The sequence below is a fragment of the Salminus brasiliensis genome, chromosome 15 (assembly GCF_030463535.1).
Source record: "Salminus brasiliensis chromosome 15, fSalBra1.hap2, whole genome shotgun sequence".
Classification (NCBI taxonomy): Eukaryota; Metazoa; Chordata; class Actinopteri; order Characiformes; family Bryconidae; genus Salminus; species Salminus brasiliensis.
In genome coordinates, this window is record NC_132892.1 from 21,582,578 (window position 1) to 21,609,822 (window position 27,245).

General features: G+C 40.9%; 1 protein-coding gene across 2 annotated transcripts in view; it reads left to right on the top strand.

Moving 5' to 3' along the window:
• gsk3bb (glycogen synthase kinase 3 beta, genome duplicate b) overlaps nucleotides 1–26,970 on the top strand; it is a 31,547-nt gene extending 4,577 nt beyond the window's left edge. For both annotated transcript variants that reach the window (XM_072657024.1, XM_072657025.1), the window contains 10 exons: nucleotides 13,118–13,311; nucleotides 13,960–14,043; nucleotides 19,535–19,645; nucleotides 20,313–20,443; nucleotides 20,907–21,013; nucleotides 21,119–21,216; nucleotides 21,336–21,431; nucleotides 21,696–21,882; nucleotides 22,937–23,035; nucleotides 23,128–26,970. In XM_072657024.1, coding sequence (XP_072513125.1) covers nucleotides 13,118–13,311; nucleotides 13,960–14,043; nucleotides 19,535–19,645; nucleotides 20,313–20,443; nucleotides 20,907–21,013; nucleotides 21,119–21,216; nucleotides 21,336–21,431; nucleotides 21,696–21,882; nucleotides 22,937–23,035; nucleotides 23,128–23,198 — 1,178 coding nt within the window. In that variant the 3' untranslated portion in view covers nucleotides 23,199–26,970. The remainder of the gene's footprint in view (nucleotides 1–13,117; nucleotides 13,312–13,959; nucleotides 14,044–19,534; nucleotides 19,646–20,312; nucleotides 20,444–20,906; nucleotides 21,014–21,118; nucleotides 21,217–21,335; nucleotides 21,432–21,695; nucleotides 21,883–22,936; nucleotides 23,036–23,127) is intronic.
• The last annotated feature ends 275 nt before the right edge of the window (nucleotides 26,971–27,245 follow it).

A 27,245-nucleotide genomic window follows, 5' to 3' on the forward strand; every position in this document is an offset into this window, starting at 1 on the left:
AACCCTTTTTCCGATTTTGGTGGCCAGTGTGTTTCAGCAGGTCAGACTTTGAGTAGACCACAAATGGCTTTTCCTTACGAGCTGGGTGTGTGTGAATAAATAAAATGAGTCAGGACTGTTGCGTAACAGTTTTAGGAGTTTGGAATTGCTTACATGACTGGGTTTTCCTCTTTGAAAGAAGACGCAGCAGTGTTTGCGGTTAACAGTATATCAGTTCCATGAGCTTTCACTGTTCAACTAAGCCAAGCTAAATAACGTTCAATTCCAGGTCCATGGAAGTAAGTAGTAGAAGATTTTTTAGTTCCTATGAATCAGTGATCTAGATATCCTTAAAAATGTCCATCAGTCATGCCTACAGTCTTATTCAAGAGACTCCCTGGTTCATATTGAGTTTTGTTGTAGCTGTGGGCAATATGATACTATTTTACTGGGGCAGTGGTGTGGCTCAGTGTTTAGAGCTCTGGTTAATCGATCTCAGGATTGTGGGGTCGATGCCCAATAGCCTTGAGCAAGGCACATAAAGCTCTCTATAAATCACGCTATAGGGGGGCTGCAGCCTGGCTGACCCTGCACTCTGACCCTGCTTTTGTAAGCTGGAATATGAGGAAAACTGTGTTGTACTGTACAAGGGTATAAGTTTAATGGCAATAAAGGTACTTAACGTATTGTGATACTTTATTGTAATACACAGTACGCTTGGATATTGTCAGTGTCTAGAGAACATTGACCAACTTCACACTGTGAATCAGACACTTCAAGGCTTATTACACACTAAGGTGTATTATTCAGTAACTGCAGGTGGGGCTATTCTTTGGTAATAGAAGTGTGCAGTAAAATGTTTTGGCTTGCCAGCAGGGCACTGTTCATTTCAGCGGTTAATTGGATGAAGTGCAGTGAATTTTAATATAAGAATTACTGTACTAAGTATGGTAGTGTTTTCTATAGCAGTTTTTAAAAAAGTGCTGCTACTGGTGCCTTTTGTCTGCTTGTCAAAAGAGAACAATTGGTTCAGAAAGTAAAATTTCCACCGGGGGAGCTCTGATGCCTGAGTTCGGAGACTGAATACGGTGCGCAGCTGCATGCCTTGAAAAACTCCAAAGTAGTTTTCACCTATGAATTCTGGACAATGTCTGGAGAACGCCCTGTCGCCCCTATAGCACAGTCAGATATTTTCTGTGTGAGAGGTTTGCACTACAGGAAATGTTCTGCATGCTTTAGACAAGAGGCACAACAAGACCCACTGTGAATTCTCCGAAAATTTCCCTGGACTTTGTACTAGGGGGCTAGCCGAGTAAAGTCTGGATAATGTCCGGTAAAACTGATCCGGACACGTGCATTCACACACACACACACACACACACACACACACACACACACACACACACACACAGCTCCTCTGGGTAATGTCCGTAAATGTTCTGGGTTACTGGGTCTGAAGGGGACTAGAGAGGACTACATTGCTGAGTTTAGTGAAAACGACGAGGAGACTTTGTTAAGGACCCTATGTAAATTTAATTACATCGGGATAGGGCAGCAGGGTGGGGCAATGATGGCTCAGCGGTGGCTCAGCGACAGCTCAGCGGTGGCTCAGCGGTTAGAGTACCGGGCTATTGAGGGTAGCGCTGTGGCTTCGATACCTGGGCTTGGCAAGCTGCCACTGTTAGGCAATTGCGCAAGGCCCTTCACCCTCTCTGCTCTCTGGGGGCCGCAGCAATGGCTGCCCGTCACTCTGGTCACGTGTGCTCACTGTCACTGTGTTTTTGCTCCCTAGAGTGTATGTGTGCGCACTTCATGGAGGCCAAGTTCCTATGCCTAACAAAGGTTTTCAGAACATGCTAACAGTATTGCAGTAACACTGTGGTATTTTTACTCCCCAATATCACAAGCAAATTGTCCCACCATCCCTTTACTTGGGATTATGGGCTGAGTGAGATTATGGGGTGAGACGTCCAGAGATGGATGAAGATGCAGTTCTGTTGAAAGAGCATCATGACGAGCTCAGATAGAGAGATGGGAAATGTATGTGCATTGCAGAAGCTTGTGTCTTTCAGAGTGTGTGTCTAAGACAGGGGGCTGATCAGGCGTTACAGGGCTTTCACAGAGTCTGTGTTCAGAGGATCAGAGGATCGATCAATGAGACAGATGTTCCCTCTTTCTCTTTCAATCTCTCATCACTCTTTTTAACCCTCCTGTGATTAGGTGAGTCATGTTGCAGCGCCCAGGCCTGAAGCAGAGGCCGCTCTTTGAGCTGGGTGTGGCCAAGGCAGAGGTGTGTGACGCTTGATGCTGGCGTCATTATCCGCTTCAGAGCTAGTGTGAGTTCAGGCATGCTGACCTAGTCAGATCTTGTGCGTGTGCCTCGGGGACAGACGGATCTTATCCTGTGTGTCTCTCTCTCTCTCTCTCTCTCTGTGGACTGTCTGAAACTTAACTAAAGGATTTAACTGAAGTGATAAGCTCTTCATGCTCGCGTCACCTGTCTATATATCCATTAGAGGTACGTTTGGTTTGTTCTTGGTGTGCCACAGGTTGGACACACGGCTGATATTTAGTTTTTCGCACTAGTTCATTTACTAGTCATGCTTTGAGAGAGGTCTTTCTTTTCTTTTGCTATTATAGACAGTGTTTGGACTTGGAAATCTTTCATTCATTATACATATAGTGTTTTTGCTGTCTTAACCCATGCTGTGAGGCTTCATTTTTATATGTTAGAAGAACCTTGTATCTCCAAAATGGAGCACTCTTGAAAATAATGGTGGTCTTTTAGCAGCGCTGTAGAAGAATCACATAAAGAACCGATGTATGTAATGGATATGTGATTTCAGGAACCTTTTTAAAGGTCTGAGGAACCTTCACTTGATGTAAAGGTCCTTTACCAGTTCTTTAAAGATACGTCACACACCCCTGTTATCATAACTGTTCTGAATGGAACTGTGCGTGGTTCTTCTATAGTATTGCTTACTTTTTCAGAGTCTAACTTTACAGAAGAAGGAAAACCTTCTTAACTTTCAGTGGAAGTCAGTGTTAAGGATTTTATTCCAGGTCATTATGGAGCATTTCTATTGGTCCATTCATCATGAAGTTTTCGTCACAATGTGAAGAACAACTACTAGTTTCAAATTATGGCAAAAAGTGAAAGACAAAAGGTTTTTGTGTGACCGTGACACTATATGGAGAGTAACTAGTGTCAAACCTGTACAAAATATACAGAGCTTACAGTAGACTTGAGCTTCACTGCGAGTCAAACTGCAGATGAATGTTTGCATATAAGTTATGGTAGGATTTTAGATTTAAAATAAAGTATATTTATTTATTGTTCGTACTTATGCATGCGTTGTTCTAGCTGACATTAAGGACACGTATCTCAGCTACAGTAAAAGTATGAAGTTTGGTTTGGGAGTCTCTAACCCAAGTCTTCTAAACCACTTTGGTTTGACCTCTGGACTCTGAGTTAAGGTTTGATGCATGCAACTCGTGCGTGAGCGTGAACACGATAGCTTCTTAATGTGACTTGATCTCTACTGTAGCAAATGTCACCGTAGCAGGAGAACGGAGCAAGAACTTTAGAAGAGTGTGTCCATGACTGGTGTAAAGGCTATGCCAGGAATGGGGGAAAAAAAAAACGCTCTCAGCTGATCGGGAGTGTGAGTAAGTGTGTGTCTATGAACATGTGGGTGTGTGTACTCTGACCCATCACATGGCTTTGGGCTGAAGGGAAGCTTTGGTGCTCTTTGTCCCAGACCTTACCTGCTCTGTTAAACACAAATGCATACACAAAGGCCTTGAAATCCAGTCATTCTATGATACGTTTCTATGGTGTTTAATGAATTAGTTTGTTTGTTTATGTTATTATTATTTATGCTTGTAAACCAGTCTTTTTTTTTTTTTTTTGGTTCTCTGCGTGGTGTGCTGTTCTCAATCTGAAGAGACCATAGCTGGTTATAAGCAGTATAGCTTTTAGCCTTGTCCACACTAGCTGCCCCAGGTTTGGCTTTTACAAGTCTTTCCAGTGAAAAGGGTAAGCCAATGCTTGTGAAATTTGCACTTCGGCTCATGCTTGCACTAAACGTTGTCCTGTTTAATTTCTGGTAAATAATTGGTGCATGTGTGAAAGTGGTTCGGTTCTCACCCCTAGTTTGTGCTGTGAGCACATGTGACTGTGTATTTGTACACATGCATTTACTCTGCAGAGGTTTAAGATCACAGGTGTATGTCACTCACTCTCACTGTTATCTGTGGATGCCAATCTGTGGTCATTATCGAACCCCTGATAGCAGTTTATTTGAGTCCATGTATAGGAGGAACTGAAAGACTTTGATGTCGGAGCAAATGAAACCCCTGGCTGGAAACCCATGACCCGTGAGTGCTCACTCACCAGGATGTGTGTGATGTTGACTATTTATTTATTCCTTCTTTAGGCAAGATCTTTCTGTTTCGACCATCATCATGATACTGTTCACGAAGTGTCACAGACAGGCGCAGTTAAGTGTCTTTGAAAATGAGCAGGAGTGCTTTCCTACAGTGTTTTTAACATGGCATTTGTAGGAGAGCAGTCATTGGTATAAGTATGTTGAATAGTATGAGGTAATTCTTAGTTATTATTACTAGCAGGTAGCAGCAACATTACCAGCCCGCAGCACATGATGAAAGTGTGAGATACTGTTCACATTGAGCTGTACAGTGCATTTCAGCACAGGTTAGTCATCAGGAGATCTCTCCAGTAGGAGACTCATTGTAGAGCCACTGTGTAAGAATGATCTCATACAGTGCAGCTGCACCAGTCTGACACGAAATGTGCATCTATAGTGTTGAGTGCAGAGGATCTGCGGTGTTGTCCAAAACAGCTAACAGCATAATGACAGTCTGCAACCTCCAGAGAGTCCAACTTTACTGCTACAAAAGAGCCGGCCGTATAAATCAGTTTGTTCAGATGATACTGAACGTTTCGGTTAATCTGGCACACAGCAGCATAGAAGATAAAAGTCCATTGAAGGACCTCCTAGATGGCTCTGGTCTTTATTGTGCACTGCATGGGTACAGTCTAGTTTGCTGCCCCAGTAAACACCTGGGTTCTTCTAAGTTCACTCCATCCAAGGTGACTGGTGACCGGGGGATTGGGCTTCTTCAAGTCAGACATCAGTCTCCTTAGTGGGTTCCGTTTACACCAGTCGACAAAATCCTTCACCATCTTCCTGTATTCATCTTCCACTCCTGTCCAAGTCCCAAGGGGTACAGGTTGACCAAGAGCATTATTTATTATATATAATAAGTAATGCTCTTATAAAATATAAAGTACATGCATGCATGTGAGACATTGTCGATGAGATGATGGATTCATCCACCCGCATCAGTCAAAGCTCCACTTCTAGCAGCCCAGGGTGTGTAGTGTTGAATTCACTGAAGACCACTGGAGAACATGATCCTCACAATGCTGCGTTTTGTGTCTAAGTGGTGTTTGCTCTGTCCAGAAGGTAAATACCAGCATTATCTGATCATATTGCCTCTTGGTATGTTCACTGCAGAAGGTCAAGAGCTGGTCTGATCGGTGGTCTCAGATAAGCCAGTAGCAGCCATTCCCGTGTTCATTAGGTGCAGACTGTGATCACACCAACAGCAGCGTTACGTTTATTGCATGTCACTGAGTAAGAAAATGCGGTAAAGTCTTGGCAGACTATGTATTTATGTTTGTGGAACGTGTGCCAAGTTATCCAATTAAGCATTAAAGCAATAAAAGATTCCTGTCATTCGAAATACAAGCCTTTGTGGTAGTATTATATATTGTCAAGAACGTGATTAAGGATGTCCATTCTCCAAAGTGATCTTTGAATCCTTGTAGCAGCACTCGCTCAGAGGTTTTGCTCCAAAGCTTCAGACGTTGTGCACATGTACAGATGTTACTGGTGTTAGTAGGCATTTGGGCGTTATTACAGTTTGCTTTAAGGTCAATATTGGTTAGACCTGTATCATACACTGATCAGCCATAACCACCTGCCTAATATTGAGTAGGTCACAACAGTGACCATTCTGACAAATCGAAGCATGGTCTCTCCACAAGGCCTCTAAATGTGTCCTGTGGTATTGTGGTATTTCTAGGCTCGGACTAGAAGGCATGCCAAACTTCCTCTCTATTGAGCGGGGCATTTCCTCAAAGGACGTCCGGGGCAAAGAAAAGGGTCTGCTCAGCTGTGGAGGGTCGGCTGGTTGACAAAGCTGTATGAACTTTATGCCTCAGCTAATCTACAAATTGTTCTGGTAGTGGTGTGTATGTGTGTAGGACTGCTCATATTGCAGTGGAAGCCAGTGGAGGCCACATTTGAGGATTAACCACCAGGGAAAAGGATCAATTATTAGAATGTCACTTCTTTGTTTTGGTTTTGGGCAGGTGGGCTGGTCAATATTAAAAGGTAAATATTATATTAAATGTTAGATGTAAAAATATAAAATATTTTATGACATGATCACGATACAGTTTTTTTTATCACAATATTTTAAAATGCAGACAAAATGTAGCAGGTTTAAGAAGCTGCTGTCCAAAAATCCTCTCATACCGAAACAGTGTTTTATACTTAAAATCTGCTCTACTACAACTAATTAAACTGCACTAATTACACTGTTTGTGTTGAGGCGTACAGTTGGTCAGTTTTCTTCAAGCACCGACAATATCCACAATACGCTCAGAAAAGCATACTGTGGATCATAATGACATATATCCCCCTCTACCCTCAGATTCGATCTATATATATTGGCTGTTTTTAGTTATTAGTAATTGGTGCTGCCAATTGATGCTGAAGAAGAAAGATAATCTAATGAAACAATTTACTTTTTAACATATTATAATATATTTTTTAGCTTAAATGATTAAAACCACTGATTTATAGTTTGTTTAACTTCCTGTTGTATCCGTACAGATGTCCCTGATCATTGCTGGCAGTTACTTTTATGCTTTGCAGTACAAAACGTTTGTTTTTGGTATCTGTACAGGGCTTCTAGTTTATGAATAAGCTGTTTAGTGCTATTTTTACACCAACAAAAGGTGTGTTGCACTGCCGCAGGTAAATCAGAGTGTTTCCACTCTGCTTTTTCAGATTAAGCAGCTGTATTTGAGGACAAATGTAAACGCAGCTCCAACACAGTCGACTGCAGCTGCAACTGTTTTTTTTTTTTTTGTGTGTTTTTTATAGTAAAATGGTAACTAACATAAATAGGCATCTAAACTGCTCCTGAGCAGGCTGTAAAAAAAATATCAGTTTATGCTGCCTAGAGGACACCAGAGGATTCTGTGTAAGAACAGCAGCGCTGTGGTCGAAACACCAAATTGGAGCTAAATAAGATCTAATCTAATTCTAATTAAGATCAGACTTAAATTAACCAAGACCTGATCTGTTTAAGTATCTCCACGCCTCATCTTAAAGCACTGAATTGGGTCTGGATATCCTTAAACCACAGCATTATAAAACTAGAATAAACAACTTCTGTGTAATGTGGAGAAGGTTATTCTCTTTAGGTACTCTCCAAATTCATGGACTTTAGGCATGATATTTATTTATTTGCTGCGAAGGTTGAAATTTACTCATGAAACGGCAAGCAGACAAGTCAGGCCTGACAGCTGTGTTCCGTGCTTGTGAGAACTCTTCATCGTAATTGATCATTGTAATTAATCAAATAAATTGGGCTCTTACTGTGGAAATAAACACACATTTTAGGTATGGTCTGGGCTACACAACCACAAATGCAGAGCCTATCCACTCTGCCTTTACTACTCTGACGTCTTCCTGTCCCCAGGATTGCTAGCCTAGTGATAGTTGGCTTATTCATAGCACCTTCCTGATATGCATGCATGTATGTGTGTCAGTAGCCTGAAACGCAAAGTGGAAGCATTCTCTTTGTGTGAGCCGCTCCTCTTAAGTGGCGATGACGAATAACCTCTTACTTCACTCTCGGGGTAGGAAAGAGGGGGGAAAAGGCACGGTAATGTATCACACACATGCTTACTCACACCCTTCCTGGCCCTCAGGGAGCTGAAACTCTTTCCATCTCTCATGATTGGCAGTCAGTGTGGTTTTATTTATTTTTTTCATTTCTGCATTCTTAACATCTCTTTCATCTGAAATTGAATAAAAACAGCATTCAAAAGCCTTTTGCTCTTCGCTCATATAGTTTCACAGTGCATAGTTATTCTGTGCACTGTCTGTAGTACAGTTTTGTTAGCCTGAGCGCTTAATGATAAATTGTTAAAGGTTTCTTTATGCTCCATGTTGTTTATTCATAAACAAAAGATCATGTCCTGAAAGTAAAAATGGCTATTGAGGGACTACAGAGGTGTTGATCGCTGCTAAAGGCACTTGCACTTATCAGAACTGATCAAATGGAAGCTGGAAGTGGCTGTAAAACCTTAACAACGGGGTTTACTAAATCTTGCCAGCAATTATGTTTTTCCTAGTAATTATCCAAGAGCTGTTTAAACCGAGATAGACACGCGGTTTGGTTTTACTGGGTCACGTAGACATTAATGGAACATGGCAGCTTTATATATCATTTATACCATGGTGGAAGTCAACCCTTTTAGGCTGATGTGGGATGAGTTGCCTCCTTTTGGGTTTCTCCGCTGGAGACAATGTTCATGGCTGTTATGCTCTTAAAGAAACCAGAGAGGAGATGATGATGATAATGATGATGATAAAAGTAGTGTTAGGCTTGAGACGGCATGATTTGTGATTTAAAATCAAGGTGCCATTACCGCTATTAAGGTCATTTGCTTCCTACTTCTCTGAATGTTTGGCAGAAATTAGACGTCCAGACGCTTTTGGTTTCTTCTTTGATTGATGTACTTTTGAAGCTTTGTTACAATATGAACAATTCGTGACAACAGCAGAACCCTTTTTGATGCTATTGGTATAAAAGGTTTTCCACCAATGCAGAGAATACTCAACCAGGAAAAGACTGTAGTGCTATTCCCTGTACTACCACTGGTTCATGCAGTACCTAAACTGAGCCTTGTACCAACCCAAAAACTTGAGGACTTTGTGGGTCTCGAACCTGAGTACCTGAGTCCTGAGTCCCTTAAAGTTCCTGAGGCTTTGCTGAAGCACAAATGACACTTCAGGTGTGACATGATGTGTTCTGCTTTAAGGCAGTATCAGTAGGTACTACAGTAGGGGTGTGAGGGGTACAGAAGTACTCAGGTAATTGTTAAAGGTGCTGGTATTGGAATACAGAAATCACTGTAAATGTATTTGTTCAGGTTGATCAAAAAAAGATGGCACGTCATCCACTAAGTAGAAAAGACCTCATGTCATCTTCATCGGCATCAAACATTGTACTGGATAGTAGTGTTAACTCTTTAGCTTCTCCAAATAGAAAATCTCAATTACTCGAGTATGTTTTCTAATGTACTTATATGCTAGTTGTTGTGCTAATAAATATTTTTCAGGCCTTAAATGGCATCACAATTCTGACACAAGTGTGCCAGATTTAGAAGTTTTGCTTCAGGTTGTACTGTTAACTTTTGTTCTCAGTAAAATGACTCTCTAATAGCTCACTTCCTTCTTAAGGAAGAGTTGACACAGTGGGTTACAGTGAAGCCAGTGGTATTGCATATCCTCTTGTTTCCGGTGGGGGAAAAATATATGGCCATATTGAAAATTGCCCACGCTAATCAACCAGTTAGAATACATTTAGGCTCTCCAGATGCCAGTGATGCTTTATGAAGGAATACATGTAAAGGTAAATTATGAAAACCGTGTCCACATTGTGGTCAACATTGTAGGCATGTCCCTTTTTTTTGTTTTTTTTGCCCCACAATCCAATTCTGGCACCTTAATGCAAAGTAAATAAATTAATCGTCCAATACGGATCTGATTTTTCTCCTTCTATACATAATGCAAGCACACAATTTTGGTAAGATGTGCTGCTAAATAGTACTTTTAGAGATTTTGGAGATAAAATTACTATTTTCAGTTAATAATTTTTATAATGTGACCAGTTTAGTTTGATAGTCTATTTTTGACTGTTGTATAGTGTGTTTAATATCTGCTTTCACAGTCTGATTGACCTCCTTCGTAATTCAACTCCCACTTGCTCTAATCATTTTGTTTGATATGTGTGTATAGAAGTACACTGCTAGAAGAACTGCTACTGTAATAACTGTTTTATAGTCCATTCATGGGGAATGACTTAGTTTTCTGTAATATCTGTGTATTAGCCTACTCCCGATTTTCAGTGCTGGCTTAAAATAACAAAAGGTGTTTTGGACTCTTTACTAGTAAAACTGAGCGTTTTAACAATAGTTTTAGTTTATCAGCCATAATTCAAGTGTAAAGACATGGTGGGAGTGTAGTTCCTTACTTGATCATTCCACACGCAGAACATGGTCAAATGTCCAGAGGAAATAGTGAAATATAATACACCCGCTTTTAAAAGGTTTTCTTACCTTCTAAGGACAAGATCAGGGCAGTTCTGCTCATTAGTCTGGGTGGATTTTATAGATGACAGTCATAGTGCGTACTTAGCTGAGGTCCAAACAAGTTTAATCATCACGCAGATTTATTTCAGCAGGCTTGACAACAACTTAAGTCGTCAAACATGAACTGCAGTGTTGTCTTTGCAGATGAGTGTTCTGCTGGACTAGAATCCAGAATTGAGAGTCAGCCCCCAAGTTTCATCCAAAATGTCCTTTGCCTCCTTTGTTTTCCAGTCAATCAGACTGTTTATGAAACCTGAAACCATAAAACTCTCTATTGTAATACCTCCCCTATCCTGGGTTCTATCTGGGCATAAATGTTCATGTTGGTCTAACTAGGGTGTGAATTTATGCACGAGTGTCTGTCGAGTCCCTGTTGTTGCTTAACAAGTATTGTTCACGCTGCAGCATAACTAGTAGAATTTATGTGATTTGTGTTTTTCTTTGACATAAAACCGTGACAGGCCTGCAGCGATTTGTTTGTTAGTTTATTAACCTTCAAATATCAGTCAGTTTCCACAGTAAAATTAAGTGACTTTGAATAAACTTCAAATATTAATGCCACATGGTTGTGCTAAAAATGTAATTCTGCTTTAAGCAAATTAACGTATTAGCTCAGTCATGTGCAGACTGCAGTCTGACGCCTAATTCAAGTTCTGTTTGAGCTGGAGTGTGCAAGTGTGAGAGAGCGTGAAAAAGAGGGAAGCAAGATCAAATGGTAATAAAATATTGAGTCGCTGGAGCTTCCGGAGCCTAGAGTGAGGGTTATTCATTTAGTCTAAAATACCATTTTCAGCTTTTTCTCTTTGGTTAAAATGGAGATGAATTTGTGGGACCACCTAATGCAATATTACAGATTTTGATTCTGAAGAGCGTTTGCAGTAAAGAGTAGTTTTAGTGTTTGTGGGTAGCAGGATTGTAATGCACGATGTGTGACCAAAATAATTGATTTGAACTTTTTTATTATGTAGAATTTACAGATTGTACATTTAGCACTAAAATCATTACATTTCCATGAATGGCCCACCATGAGCAGCTGTGTCCCAGTTGGAGCTTCATGATGGCCCCCATCAGCTTTTTGAATCGTGGTTTGTTTGGTTTTTTTGGTTTGTTTTTGTTTTTTTTCCCAGCAGAATAAACAAAGCAAACATTGGTTGAACTTGCTTAATGCTAAAACAGCAGCCCAACAGATCAAGTACAGTAGAAGCTAATGAAAAACTGCAACAAGGCAGGTTGTAACATTCAGCATCTCTCCCTCTATATTTATTTTAGCTGTTTTTACTTTTACTAATTTCATGATAAATGGACCAATTGCAACAAAAGACATGGTGACATGGTAACAAAAGGTTCTTTTTACATTCACGGTTATTTAATTTCTTTCCTTCTCCTGTGAATTTGCTGTTTTGGGGAAACTAAGTTTTGTTGCAGACTGCAACAAAATGTGTTCAGCGGTCTGACACAAATTATTCACAATTATTGACTCTTTGTAAAAAGAAATAAGTGACCTAGAGGATGCCCATCATCATAGAAACATTCATCATGTTTTTCTGCTAAATTCCCTGTTTTGAATGGTGAATATACTGTTTGCCTAAATCGTGTAGATTTTAGAATTCTGGGAAGCAGTGGGGAGGTAGCTTTCATTTTCTCATTCAGACTTTAATAGCCTTCCAACAGTGGTCAATAAATGGTCAAGTTGTGTCCTAATCAGTGGTCAAGACAATCAGTATTTTAATAATTTAATCTGAAATTGATGTGAATGTGATGTGTCTATGAACTGTTGGGACTGTTGGGATTCCTATGAAAGATGAGTTCCCATCATCAAATTACATTGCATTTGGCAATCACTGGGGCCCAAGCACTATGGTACCATTCTGGAGTACAGCACAAATTATGAGCTTTCCTTCAAATGATGAGTGTTTTCTTTCCATTCTGGCCATAATTATAGAACATGTGGGAGGTTTTTGGACATGACTTTGATTTGTGTAGATGTTGAACTACGTAAATCAACAGCAATCACACCTGTATTATACTGTGTTGAAATCATTGAACCCCCTTATCCTCATATGACCCCAGGATCAAGTATGAAGGTTGATGCTTCATACATACCATCATATTTCATTTCATTTTCATATTGTCGTGTTGTCAAACACTTGCTGAGGAAACTTGCTTTAAGCATTCTGTGTGAAATTAAGGGCCCACTGAAGTGTGACTTCCAAACAAGCATGAGCGCGTCACTCAAGGACACAGGAGGGTTTTACTTTTTACCCCTTTCCACTGTGAAAGCACTTGTAGTAATGCTTGTAGTAACACTTCCCCCTTATTAGCAGCTGACTGGGTTGTTCAAAAGACAAATGGCAATGTAGAGAAATGCAGCGTGGCTTTAAGCTTTAAAGGGGTCTTTTATATCTAGACCAAAGGGTGGGCAATTCTGGAGGGCCAACTTTTTGTGCTTTTCCTGCTTTTGTGCTCACACCGGATTCAACTCACCAGTTAATTTCCAGGTTTAGTAGGTCTGTTAGAGGAGGAAAATTAGCTAGCTCTGCTGGAATCCAGCCCAATACTGCTTGACTGCCAATGGAGAAGTTATTACTGATGTTTCATAATTACATACATGGTTAAATAGACTAACATTTTCTCTGTCTGTCTCTCTCTGTCTAGGAGATAAAGATGGCAGTAAGGTGACGACGGTGGGAGCAACCCCCGGGCAGGGTCCAGACAGGCCTCAGGAAGTCAGCTACACAGACACCAAGGTCATTGGCAATGGCTCGTTTGGCGTGGTCTACCAGGCTAAGCTCTGTGACACTGGAGAGCTGGTGGCCATCAAGAAGGTCCTGCAGGACAAGAGGTTCAAGGTAAGAATAGAAAACTGGGTCAAAAATGCGTGTCCTGACTAGTAGTTTTATGTAGTGCTTTGTATTTGTGCCATAAAGCATTCCATGAACACTTGCCCTGACTTTGGGTTTGTGCTGAAATTGGATTGGCTGCGCTTGGCTGAGTGCCTACATTAGATGATGTCTGGACATGGTTCAAATCACTACTGTTTTTGAATTGTTATTTAAAGCAGCATTATGTGAGAATTGCTGTTTTTCTGCTTCCTCACATTTTGAGCTCTGTATGTTTCCTCATTTTGAGTACACATGCATTTCTGGACAAGTTGAGAGATACAGAACCAAGAAGCATGTGGACTGACTCAGTAGATTAATATTTATATAAAATTGTATAAGAATTGCGCAGGGTCACGCAGTTCTTGCGTATGTTATCCTACAAATTTTCGTCCAGAGTAGCAACAACATGGACACTACTGTCTCTATTACAAGTCAGTAAAGCATCACAGTGATTTTGAAGTTTGGTAAAAATGCTACATGTTGCTTTAAAGTGTGTAGACAAAATAGAAATGTACACAAATTGTGTTGAAGGATTTTATTGTTACTTTGATCACTGGTATTGACTTCAGGTAGTATTAACTTTTAACTAAACTCTGTCAATTCCTGCCAATGCAGAATCGTGAGCTGCAGATAATGAGGAAGCTGGACCACTGCAACATTGTTCGCCTGCGCTATTTCTTCTACTCCAGTGGGGATAAGGTGAGTGCCTCTCCTCTTCATTCTCCTTCAGTCCAAATTGCATGGTGTCAGGCGAATTCAGAAAACCTTTCGTCCCTCCCCCTCATAGGAAAACAGCAGTTTGTGGTTTTCTTGAAGGGGTTATTAGAGGCATGTTAGTGACCATCGTCCTCAAGACAACCAACCACATAGAACATACTATACTTGCTGCTGTAGCAGCAGTTACAAGTAGACATGGTATCAGGGCACACTAATGGCTTCTTTAAGCCCCTGTGTGACTATGAAATTGACTGGTTTTGTATTGTCAGTCATCACTTTAGGAGATACAGCAACTACATTTTCTTTTTAGGTTTACCAAGCGAAAGCCTAAGCCCTTTACACGTTCTGCTATAGAGATTCACTTACCTTTAACCTATGATTTAATGTCTGCAAAACTGTCAAACAGTTACAGTCTCTGGTAGAGGCAGTATAGTTATAATCATATTAACACTGAGTCGGATGTTCAGATTAATGACTTGCCACAGGATGCTGCCCTTTTGCCCCAATTGCAGAGGACGGTGGTTAAAGATTACCCTCTTTGTCGTGAACTGATGTCCAGTTTTGTAATCTCATTTACACACATCTTTAGCCAGAATTCAGAGTGTGACTAAGAGCACCTGAATGCTAACAGGAATTGTGCAACTCTAGGCGTTTGAATGTGTTTCCCTTCAGCAGATAGTCAGGACCACCGCAGAGCAGGTACTATTTGTATGGTGGGTCAATCTCAGCACTGCAGTGACACTCACTTGACTGTGAACAGTCTAGCAAACAGAAATATCCAGCAGCGTCCTGTTACCACTGATGAATGACTACAGGATGACCAACTGTCAGTGTCAAACTTTAACAAGGGAAAATCCTAGGTAACCCTTCAACATCCAAACCTAACTGAGACAGTAACAGTAGTCAGATACAGCTCTGTGGGGGATGTTTGATAGGCAAGTGGTTGTTAGCGCAGCTTTATTTTTATCAGCGGACATTGGACGCTGGTTGACGTCAAATAAGGCCCACCACAGATCCTGTTTAGTCAGTAACCAGAAGATTACGTGTGTGTGGTTGTGTGTGGTTGTGTGTGGTTGTGTGTGGTTGTGTGTGTGTGTGTGGTTGTGTGTGTGTGGTTGTGTGTGGGTGTGTGGGTGTGTGTGTGGTTGTTTGTATGTTTTCAGGCTTTTCTAACTGTACCATTTCAGTGTCAGTAATGTGGACACTGCAGCAAGACTAGTGTGATGGGCCTAAAGGCTTCATGGTGGTAGATATTGAACTTGTGTAAAGCTGGTTTGGAAATAAAGAATAGGCCATCTTTAATTATAGAGAGTCTTAAGACATCATCATCTTGTACTTACAACTTTCCTAGCACTCGTAAACCGAGTTTGTTAACCAGTTTTGTCATGTACCACTTGCCCATCCAACCTCGAACCTAAGGAATAAAAACTGAGCTGTAAGAGAGATTCTCTGTTTTTTGGAAGCTCATGTAATTAAGTCTGGTACTACCAACCCACACTGAAACAACCAGTTGTGTTATGTCCACATTTCCACACCGTATTTAAACAATTTCCAAGCCATTTTCAGTGGGAGAACGTTCTAAGACCAGCCTCATACCTCTTATAACAGCTCACTAAAATGTATACTTTGCCCCTGTTTGTACTGTTTACTAACCTAAACCAGAATTAGCTGAAAGTGGACAGTGACGTGCAGTTTTTGACCTTTGATTGCAGTTTTAGCTCTTTTGTTGTATCTGTTGCTCACCGTACTGCCACTTATTTTTGACTTTTTGACTCTTGCACAATGCCTTCGTCATGTGATGTGCAGGGGCTATGCAAACATCCAGCCAGCTAATCAATAACTTATCTTGTTGACAGTTTTTGTTGTTATAGCCTTACAGTAAAAAGCCAATTTTTCAGTGTGAGGAATATACAAGGTGGCAGTTTTCATCCAATGAGCATTTGTGGGGCAGTCTGCAATATCCGTAGTGAGAGTGTGTGTCTTAAAAGGCGAATCGGGCATTAACTGGGGAAGCATAATGTATTGCGAGCAAGTAGCTCTTAGTTTTGAGACTGTTGAAAAAGCCTTCAGTGGCTCAGTGGTTTGCCTGAGTGTTCTGAACTGCCTTCCAACCCATGCGATCAGTCAGTGGTATTGCCTTTCCTGGACAGCTAGAGTCCTTTCATCATGAACCATGATTAGAACAAGGTTTATAAGGATGGACGCACACACACACACACACACACACACACACACACACACACACACATACACATGGACAAAGTTCCACTGGGCAGGAGACCAAGGGTGTAAAGTTACTCAAAGTTGTGAGGTAAAGAGCTATTCTTACTTTAACAATTGGGGCGGGCTTTTCCGTTGCCCTCTTGGTTTAAAAAAAAAAAAAGAGAAAAAAAAGATTGGAACTGGGGCTGAGAGGAAGGAGTGAGTGTGTGTAAGAGTATGTGAAAAAAGATGGAGGTGTGTGTGTGTGTGTGGGGGGGGGGGGGGGGGTGGTGATCTTTAAGAAAAATCACAGAACTAGAGGATAACTAATAGAGACGACACCAATATTGAGTATTTTTCATGTATAGCCTGTATGTTTTGATGCTGATATGTAAACCTCTATAAAATCTAGTAACCCTGGCTAATCTACATGGCTTAGCAATCGAGAAAGGTCTTCATGCTATAGTTTATCCACAGGCCTTACTGCCACAAGTTGGATAAAGTAGATGATATTTATATAGTGGACAGTATGATTACTGTATACATTTCTGAGCATGTGATGGACATCATCTGTACTTTTAGAATATTGACCATTTAGGGATGTCCTTTTCCGATTCACTGGATCGAAATATTGGCCAATCAAGGCATATTATCATTTTTAATTCCAATCCAGTTATGAGTGTTTGTTTTAACCACAGTGTTCAGAACAGCATTAAGGATTTTACTGCAGCAGTAAGGATTTTCTCAGAGGGTAAATAAGAGTTTAGAGTCTGCAGTGTGGTAACGTTTTACAGTGGAACTTATATATATGATATCATATCTGAACCTTTATAAAAGCTACTGCTCAAGCTGTCAGTTTTACCAGCAGGAGAACTGCTCGCCTTTCTTTGTTCAGATCCGAGTGAAGGTTATCACTGATGCTAATACACACACATGCACTATGGAAATCCAATCACAGCACATTCACCCACTATAAACCAGTTATTTCCCATCAGTAGTTGACCATACAATAACAAATATCCATCCGGAGTGTGTACCACTACACACAGGAAGTGCTTGGACTGCAGTGTTTTAAAGGGACTGTGAGCTGAATGAACCCTATAAAAGTCATTTTAAGAAAAGGCTCTACTAAACTAAAGAAATCAGTCCAGAATGTTTCATTATAGAAACTGTTCCGCAAAATAAAGGGATTTTACTTCAGTATTTATTAGCAACATCATTAAGAGATTCAGCCGAGGGCCAAAGTAACCTGATCGGGACATCCCTATTTCATAAATCATAAATAGAACCGTTTAGTCATTGTGCTAAGAGCTTTTTGTGACTTTTGATATGTCAGAAATATTGTGGTACATATCGAATATCTGGAAGAGATCTTTACGTATCATTATCTTTATTTTTATCATTTCGTCCACCCTTAGTCGAGAGCATACAATGTTACTGGAGTTGGAGTACAAAAGGTTACATAACATTAGAATCAGAACAAGCTTAATATAATTAATACTGTTACAGCCCATATACCCATGTTTCCGATTTGCACCCGGCTTCCGCTGTGTGATCTAATTGTGGAGTCTGGCACAGCAGAATGGAGATGACCTGGCACAGAAGTAGAGACCCACAATTCTGTACCCATCTCACCCAGTAGGAAGGGGTATACTCTGTCATGTCTGCATTCTGTTCTGTCCCCTGATGATGGGGCCATGGCTGACCGTTCAGAGTATGTCCTGACCTACATATAGAGTCAGCTCAGTTATGTAACCCTTCCTGGACACAGACATGCACTCACACACATTCACTCACATACAAAGCATATCTACTAGACTGGGTTGAATGAGTAAAGGTTCATTGAGACCTGTTGGTCCTAGACTCACATGATTTGTGATAAGTGGTACGTTACCATTGACGCCACACTTTTGTCCCATTATTTTCTTCTAGTTTGGTCTTTTTTTAAGGTGTGAACACTCCACTCATTTGAATTGTGGTCCATCAAAATTCAGAGTATGTCCTCTCCGAGGTGAACCCTGGTAAGGTTCTGTGGTGATGGGGTTGAGTATTTAAAATCGTTTAAACCAAATGAGAGATTGCATTCCCATGGTTGCTGCTTAAGTCCGAAGCATCCTAAAAAGGTGTTCATGCTGTAAACGAATCGAACCATGGTTCAGTTTGATCTGTTTGCCTGAGACCACTTTTTTTGGTGGGGCCATATTTTAGTCTTTTGGTCTGGACCGCTGTCCGAGGCACCTTTCCAAAGTCCGGACTGGCACCTTTAGACTAGCTTTAGGCTTAATCTGGGTCTGGGAAAACAGGCCAGTATGAAACACAGAGCAGTGAAGGGACCTTTTGAAGTCTTTTGCTCCTCTGTGAAATTTATCAGGTGTAGTGAAATGCTCACATTTGTCCTGACTTTATTGTTTGTCACTAAGCATGACTTTTAGCGTACTTTCTTTGAAATCCTTTCACTGACTTGGCTCGTGTGACTTTTTAGGGTCTTTTAAGGTCTAATTTTCTCTCTTATGTACACGCTCACACACATTCACACAACCTAATCTGGATATGTGAATTGCACACTGCGCCTCAGCCGTCATCATGATAATCACAGAGCGTGCTTGCCCCTGCAGCCAATCATAGGCCGCCTTTCAGCGCAGAACGGTAAAGGGAGCCAATCGTGGGGCTCTACGCAAACCGCACAGCCAATAGGAGAATAATTGAGGGGCTGCTGTTGTGAGGCAGAAAGTGACTCATCATATTCAGGGGATCGGATTCTGAGTCCAGGCTGCAACAGGAGTGTGTTTTCCCAGAAAACAGGAAAGGGGAATGTAAGGTAGAGGTGCAGCAAAAGAAAGATTTTTGAAAAGAAGTGTCAATGAGACTAAGCCACCTCCCACACACACACATGCACACACACACTGTGACAAAAGAGTAGTTTTACAGTCTGATGAGTCATATCCTTAGAGTCTGGAAATAGATGATGGTTTAATCAGGGTAAGGATATTTAGTTAGTGGTGTCTGTAGGGAAAACTCGGTGTGCTTAAGTTAGAATTATAAAATTAGGTGTCTTGGCTTTAAAATGTGAGCCATGCTAGAAGTAAAATATTTATTATGGACACACACACGGCCACAGTTCAGTTCTGTGTCAGCAGTTGGTGCAACATAAAGTAGCTGAATGCATTCATTACAAGGAGTGTCCACAAACATTTGGACACACAGTGTATCCCACTGGTTTGGAAGAAACTGCCTTACTCCCTCTCTTTCTTTCTGTTTGGTTGACTTGCAGAAGGATGAAGTGTACCTGAATTTGGTGCTGGACTACGTTCCAGAGACTGTCTACCGAGTTTCCAGGCATTACAGCAGAGCCAAGCAGATCCTTCCCATGCTTTATGTAAAGGTATGAATACACTCTATTACACATACATTACATATACAGATAAAATCCCTTGTTTGTGTCTTTTGCGTTGCTTTCCCATGTTATTACAACATTTTAAAAAATTCTGAACTGGCCTTAAATGGTTCGGACCATTGCTTATTTATCATATTCCCTGCCCAGACGTACTTCAACTCAGACATAGATGTAGCTGATTAGTTGGATCAAGTGTCCTAGAGGAAGCAAATTCCCACTATGCAGGCAGGGACGCTCAGGTGACTTTCTCAATGATTGTGACCAATGAGAAAGGAGGTCCAGGGACCTTTAAGCAGTGCAGATCTTGAATATTATGTTGAATAAGAGAAGAAGTAAGAATGAGCACGACACGTTTAAGATCTGTTAGTTGCATATTTCAACCATAGAGAACCACTTTCTGTTTAGTGTTGAGCACAAGACATTTAGAAGAATAATAATATTGTAGGGAATGTCATAAGTATTTAAGTTAGTAGAGAAAAGAGACTGCATGGTGTGTGATGTGTGGCTGTGTTTCAAGCAAAACGTCAGCTCATGGGCCAGAATAAATTTGAGATGAATTGCAGTGAAGCTGCTCCCAGCAGAAGTTTGTATTCACAATATGCAGGATTTTAAGTTAAGTCTCTCTCTGTCTCTCTCTCTGTCTCTCTGTCATCAGCTGTACATGTACCAGTTGTTCCGGAGTTTGGCGTACATCCACTCGTTCGGGATCTGCCATCGGGACATTAAGCCGCAGAACCTGTTGCTGGACCCCGAGACTGCTGTGCTCAAGCTATGTGACTTTGGCAGGTAGGTGGAGAATGCAGGAGGAGGGACCATAGCTTTCAGGTTGTGCTTTATAATAAAGCAGGCACTATCATCTGGAGGACACAGGTTTGATATTTGGTGATTAAGCCATCCATGGCTGGAAGATCCAGACAGCATAACTGGAACTGGATGTTGGGTCACATCCTCTCTGAGTGGGTAGGATGCCCAAACACCCCCCCCCCCCCAACTGGCAGTTAGTGTTCTCCTCCAAGCGTGTTCAGTTCTCTATTGAAGTTGCCTTAGCCGCAATTTGAGAGTATGCACTGTATTTCTTGGCCATAGTACTCCTAATTGCTTTCATAAGATCCATAGTGAGTCAGTCTTGCAGCAGCATAAACCTGAGAGTATAATGGAAATGCATTTTTAAATGGTGGTGATGGCATGAGGCTGCTGAAGAATAATTCTCAGTGGTCTCTCAAACACTTTCTTTCACTTCCTCTTGCAGTGCTAAGCAGCTGGTGCGTGGTGAGCCCAATGTCTCCTACATCTGCTCTCGTTACTACCGAGCCCCTGAGCTCATTTTTGGAGCCACAGACTACACCTCCAGCATAGGTAACCCCACATTATCTTCAGGAGACAGTGTGTGGGTACTAAACATATGGTAGTGTGGGTATTTTTTGTCTGTTGACACAGTTTCTATGCGTCTTTACTCCACAGATGTGTGGTCGGCTGGCTGTGTTCTAGCTGAGCTTCTGCTCGGACAGCCCATCTTCCCAGGGGACAGTGGGGTAGACCAGCTAGTCGAAATCATCAAGGTTGGTTTGTCTTTTTATAGGAATGAATCCATTATTAAAACCTGATGTAGCTGATTGGGTTGTAAGGTATTCAAGGCATTTGATCATTGAGCAGGTTCTGAAAATGCATCCCTCTGTAGGTTTTGGGGACCCCTACACGTGAGCAGATCCGTGAGATGAACCCCAACTATACTGAGTTCAAGTTTCCTCAAATTAAAGCCCACCCGTGGACTAAGGTGAGTCAGTCATTGCTGCAGAACACCGCTGCTTAGTGTTCTTTCTGTCTCTCTTGCTTGAAACCAAACTTGTTTCTGACCATGTTTGGTGTCTTAGCTGTAACTGGAATCCAAAAATCAGAAAAGGATGTTGGTAGATATCACAGCACCCCCTTGTGGCATTGGGGTCATAATACAATTGATGGTTTAGTCTTGTTTGGTGAAGTGTGGAATATTAAATCCCCTGATTTTCACTTGCACTTTGTGTGTTTGTATGTGTGTTAGGTGTTCAGACCGAAGACCCCTCCCGAGGCGATTGCTCTGTGTTCTCGGTTGCTGGAATACACGCCCACAGCACGCCTTACTCCTCTGGAGGCCTGCGCCCACGCCTTCTTTGATGAGCTACGCGTACCAACCCTCAAACTCCCCAACGGCAGAGAGAGACCCCCACTTTTCAACTTCACCACCCAGGGTACACAAATGCTTGACCCGTTTTGCCATTTAAAATATTTTCAAAATTATACTAAATTACATTATCATATTTCTTGGTCTTTAGAAGATCTTGACATTCTGATTATAGGGTTTAGTTTAGTAAGCTGGCCATTTCAGTCTAGTTGACTTAAGTGTATTTGTCCTCCTTTCCTCGGATAGAGTTGATCAGGCAAGACAAACCTGGTATTGTTTACTTCTTTTTTTTTTTTTTTTTTTATGTTCCTGGATGCAATAAGAGTAGCAAGATATATAAGGGCTCATAGCCTACCTTTCTTTTCTTGTGTTTTGTTTGTTCCCTGAGATCCATTTAGAACATTTGTTATGGTACAAGTACAAGAGTCACAATTCTTTTCTTTTTTTTTTCGCCCTCACTTTGGTATTAAATATCCAAGATGAGTGTATGTAAATAAGCTTTATTCTGATTGGCTCCATGTATTGTGCCTCATTTAAAAAGCAGTCCAGACTGAAACACTTATTGTCATTTTGGCATGAATGGGCAAGTCTAAACTGCTGTTGACTGAAAGAGTGGACATATAAAATTTGCTTTTTATTGTGAAGTTACAAATTTAGGAAAATCATACCAGGCTTTTTTTGCAGATTTATTTTCATAAATGGAGTAAGACGGGGACACTATTTTTCTTACAGTGGAAAATATCCACTCAGAGTGCTGTGTAGTCCAGGGCTACACTTGATCTCTATTAGGGAAACTGATCCACAGTGTTTTAAAAACTACACCAAACGTTTAGTATATAATGGCATTCAGTTTTCTGTTATAAGAAGTCTTTTTAAAGTTTGTACTCCACCTTTATGCTATCTGAATCTCAGATCAGCTACATTGGGGGGGAAGGCTATGTAAATTGTTGTTGTTGTTGTTTTTATTATTATTATTATTATTATTAAAAAAAATTATTATTATTTATTTATTTTTGTTTTTTGCAGAACTGTACTTTTCAGGTCTCCTAAAAATGTGGCATTGAATATTTTAGATTTTTCGAGTTGAGTAATAACTAGTGATGTTGGTTTGTCTCGTTAAGAGCTGTCCAGTAACCCTTCGCTGGCGTCCATACTCATCCCTGCACACGCCCGCAACCAGGCCGGAGCCTCTCCTCCTTCAAACGCCTCGTCTACAGCGGGTCAGTGCCACCATCTTCATAGACCCATAGACAGACCTATGCCTAAACATGTCCTAACTGATTGCTGTCTTTTTCCTCTGTTTCATTTTCAGATGCCAGCAGCGGTGAACGCGGCCCAACCACCAATGCTGCCTCTGCCTCTGGCCCGAACCCCTCGACCTGAGCCCCACCCACCTCTCAACAGGCCAACCCCCATGATGCTGCTCATTAACCACGCCTGCTCCCCCAAGTTAGGGGCGTGGCTATTATAAAAAAACAAAAAACAAAAAAAGAACAAAAGGGAAAAAAAAACTTCAACTCATGATGAGACACGGACAAACCAACCGAACTTTCTCTCCCCTTTACCCTCGCCATTAGTTTTATTTTTATTGTTGTTTTTTTATTTATTTATACTAAAGGACACAAGGATGTCTTTAAGAGCCTCGCGTCAGTTCTTGACTCGGGGACATGAGGAATTGACTGTGGAGAAGTTTCATTATGATGATATATACATACGCGCGTCTGCTTAAATAGAGATACAGATATGTAGAGCAACAGATATGATGTTTTTGTGTGTCTCCTTCGACTTGTAATATTTTTTTTGTTGTTTGTTTTTTTTAAAGGGTGATTGGTTCACAGTAGCCTTTGTTGCTGCCCGTCTAGTAATTAATAGCAAATGCGGATTTCTTCACCTTAGCCCCCAGCCTTGCGACCCTTGCCCTTTTGGTGCAGGACCCAAGAGAACAAAGTAAGAGTGTTTGCCAACCTGCCTGTGTGTGGTCGATAGTCAGTACAGTTGAAGCGAACCCACCGATCGTTCTCAGCTTGTGGTCGAAGTCTTTTGGTTCCCCTGAGGAGCGTATCCCAGTGTATTCAAGTAAAACGTTGAAAAGGCGTTGAACTAGGATTGTATTCCTTGGGTTGTACGTTGGAATAAGACGGGCAGAGACTGATGTATAAACAACAATCGGTGTATTTTTTTTTTAAATTTTTGTTCAGTTTTTCTTCATCATAACAGTTAAGGATATGATTTGGGTTGGGTTTACTGATCCCAGATCAGCTAATAAGGGCTACTTCCACCTGCAAGTGGGCGAGAGCAGATTTCCAAGGCTTTGCGAACTGTATATTCGTTTCCTGTGAAATACCTTGTCTATAACGTTGCCTTTTCACTTCTGTGGGGTTGATGTATGTTGTATGCTCGGCTTCAACGGTATGCTGCTTTATTCTTTTTTTTTTCCCCACTTTTTTTTTGTTCTTTTTAAAAGTGTGTTTGAAGGAGTATACCTCTGTTTTTAATCTTTCCTCCTCCACATGCTAGTCTTCCCTTCGTTTACTGTGTACAGTCACCCTGAAACGCTTCAGTTTGGCGTGAGTGCGTGTATGTGCGTGCATGAGCACGCATGTTGTATGTCTACTGTATTTAAAACGCGCCGACCCCTCGAGGCATCTGTGAGCAGAGGAAGAAAAAAGTATATTAACACACACACACACACACACACACACATATATATATATATATATATATATATATATATATATATATATATATATATATATATAATGTGTATATGTATGTAAAACAAGCGATGACAAACAACAAAGACAGAAGTTCAAAAGCGAAGATCAAGGCTGAATCGAATCATCTTGGTCTCGAACTGTACATACATTTCTTTCCCCAGCCATAGAGTTCAAAACGGCAGGCTGAGCCGCAGGCGCGGCCGTGGAGTGTATGTGATGGTTTCGGAGTGCCTTTGCTTCCACTGATTCTTTTATGTCGCCGCTTCTCTGTCCTGCTCTTTGTAGTACTCAGCCTTTCCTGCTGATCTTTGACCTGTTTTACGTCCTCCGTCGTAAGACTCTCAAAGGCCGAAGGTCGTGGGGATGGGGAATAGGGAGGGTGGGGGGTTATTTTTGTTTTAAAATAGCATTAAGAGATCATTGTGAATCGGCATTGCTGGGCGGCGTTAACTTAGTGTAGTGTCTTTCTGAAGTCTCTCCGCCCAGACTGCTTCTTGTCACATTCGTAAAAACCACTATGGAGAAAAAAAAAAGAGAGAGAGAGATTGTGATCACAATAACAGAAGCTATCCGCACCGTGCAGGCAGCATCTATCTAGAGTTGCCTGTTTGCTGCTGATCTGAGACCACTGATCTTCTGTGCTCTCTTGTTAGCATTAAGCTTAGAGATTTCAGGTGGGTCTTGCTGAGCTGGTCCTGGATCAGGTTCCTGGTGCGAACAGGGCGACTTTCTCTCGGAGCGTAATGGACCTCCCTGGAGTGCTGTTGAAAGGCTGCTGCTCTGCTTCTGTTGTATCCTCTTTAGCTGCTGCTGGCTGTTAGTACACAGCTCTCTCTAGTCTTGGTCTTGCTGCCTGTGCCATTGTTTTTTGTATTTCTGGGCCTGTATGTACATTTGGTTAAGGTTCTGCAAGCTGTTTAAGGCAGTCAGTGCTGGAACATGATATAAATTGCTGATACCGGTGAAACCCCAAATGACCTCACTTTTGGTCTGTTTCAGGGTTGTCCAGCTCTGGTCCTGGAAGAACATGCTTACTAGTTTTAGGTGTTCAAAGTAGATCATCACACTGTGCTGGAGTAAGACCTTGCAAGACCTGAGCTGGATATTCCTGGACTGTTTTAAAGGCAAAAACCTGCTCCTAAAACTTTTTTTTTTTTAAACACCTTGATGAATGAAGAGAGTGCACAAGCATTGTTTGTTCTCTTTTGTGGTTGCCTTCACATAGCCGTCATCATCTAATGTTAGCTCAGGTTGACTTAATGGTATAACTTCTAATATTTATTTAAGCAATCCCGCTTCAGCAGCACAAACGCAGCACCAGATTTTCAGATTTTTTGTCTCTATCCCTGTCTCACGTACTACGAGTTGAGAAGTACAGACTGATCCAGAGGCTGCTTTATAACCCCAGAGTTTGCTAGACTACAGTCATTATCCCTTCAATGGTGCTCTTAGGTTATCATCCTCGTTCCCCTCACTGTAGTTTTATCATAATGAGAGACTTTATGGCACAGAGTTCAACACTTTGTTAGCTTTATCCTTCCAGCCAGAAAAGAAAACCTCTCCTTTTAAGGGTATACATGTTTAATCAGTTTTAAAGAGTAGCTATTTTTTCGTTTGTTTCTTTGTTTATTGTTGTCTGTTTTTTATTGTTATTTTTTTAAGCCGCTAACCATTAAGAAAGGGATATGAAATGATGTCATGCACTGCAGTGTTACCTAATCAACTATGGCAATAAGTATTACACAAGTAGATGATTGATATTTTGTTTTGTTTTCTTCTGTTTTCAGTGTCTACAAAGCTGTAACATAACGCTTTCAGCAGCACTCAAAGGGAGAGATGTCATGTAGCACTAAGTACATAATTCAAAGAAGAGTAATATAAATAATACATGTAAGCGTATGTAAATGCTTTCCGTCTTTAAAACCTACAGCCATAAATACGTCGCTTCCTAAACGACTACGAAACGCAGATCACGGACAAGTGACATGATCATAACCTGTCAGTCACAGATTTGAATGAAAATGCTTTATAAAAGAAGAACTTCATTGAAACTAAAGGGAAGAAAAATGGGTTGCTGCACATTCGGACATTAACTTGTGTATAGCTGTTGCAGTTATAAGAGACTTTATAACTACAGACAAAAAAACGACTATGACATTGCTATTACTTGAATGCCTGTTGACTTTTTTTTTTAATATATATATATATATATATATATATATATATATATATATATATATATATATATATATATATATATATATATAGAATTTCATCCAAAACAGACCTGTTTGTTTTTCCTCCTGTGATGGTTATGCTAAATGTCTCTCCCTGTAAATACTGTTCTGTTCTCCTGTGTAAAATGGTTCAGAGAAGTAGTTACCCGGTACTGTAATTTGCATTGAATAAAGTGTAGGTTAGCCTGAATACCACTCCCACCGCTCTGTTCGCCCGTCATTACTGAGTACGTTTTTCATTTTTGTTCCAGATGCCTCAGAGGAAGCTTGTATTCTAAAGGAAGTTGAAGAGTCAGTATTTGAATGGAGGCCCAGTGTCATCCCACCAAATATGTTAACCAAATGAGTTTGCTTGAGACCTTGAGGTTAGCATTTGATCGCTGTCCTAGCAGACCCATATACCAGTCCATCTCAAAAACAATTAGAATAGCTAATAGCTCATGACAGAAAAATGTAAATTATTTGAATAATTCAGA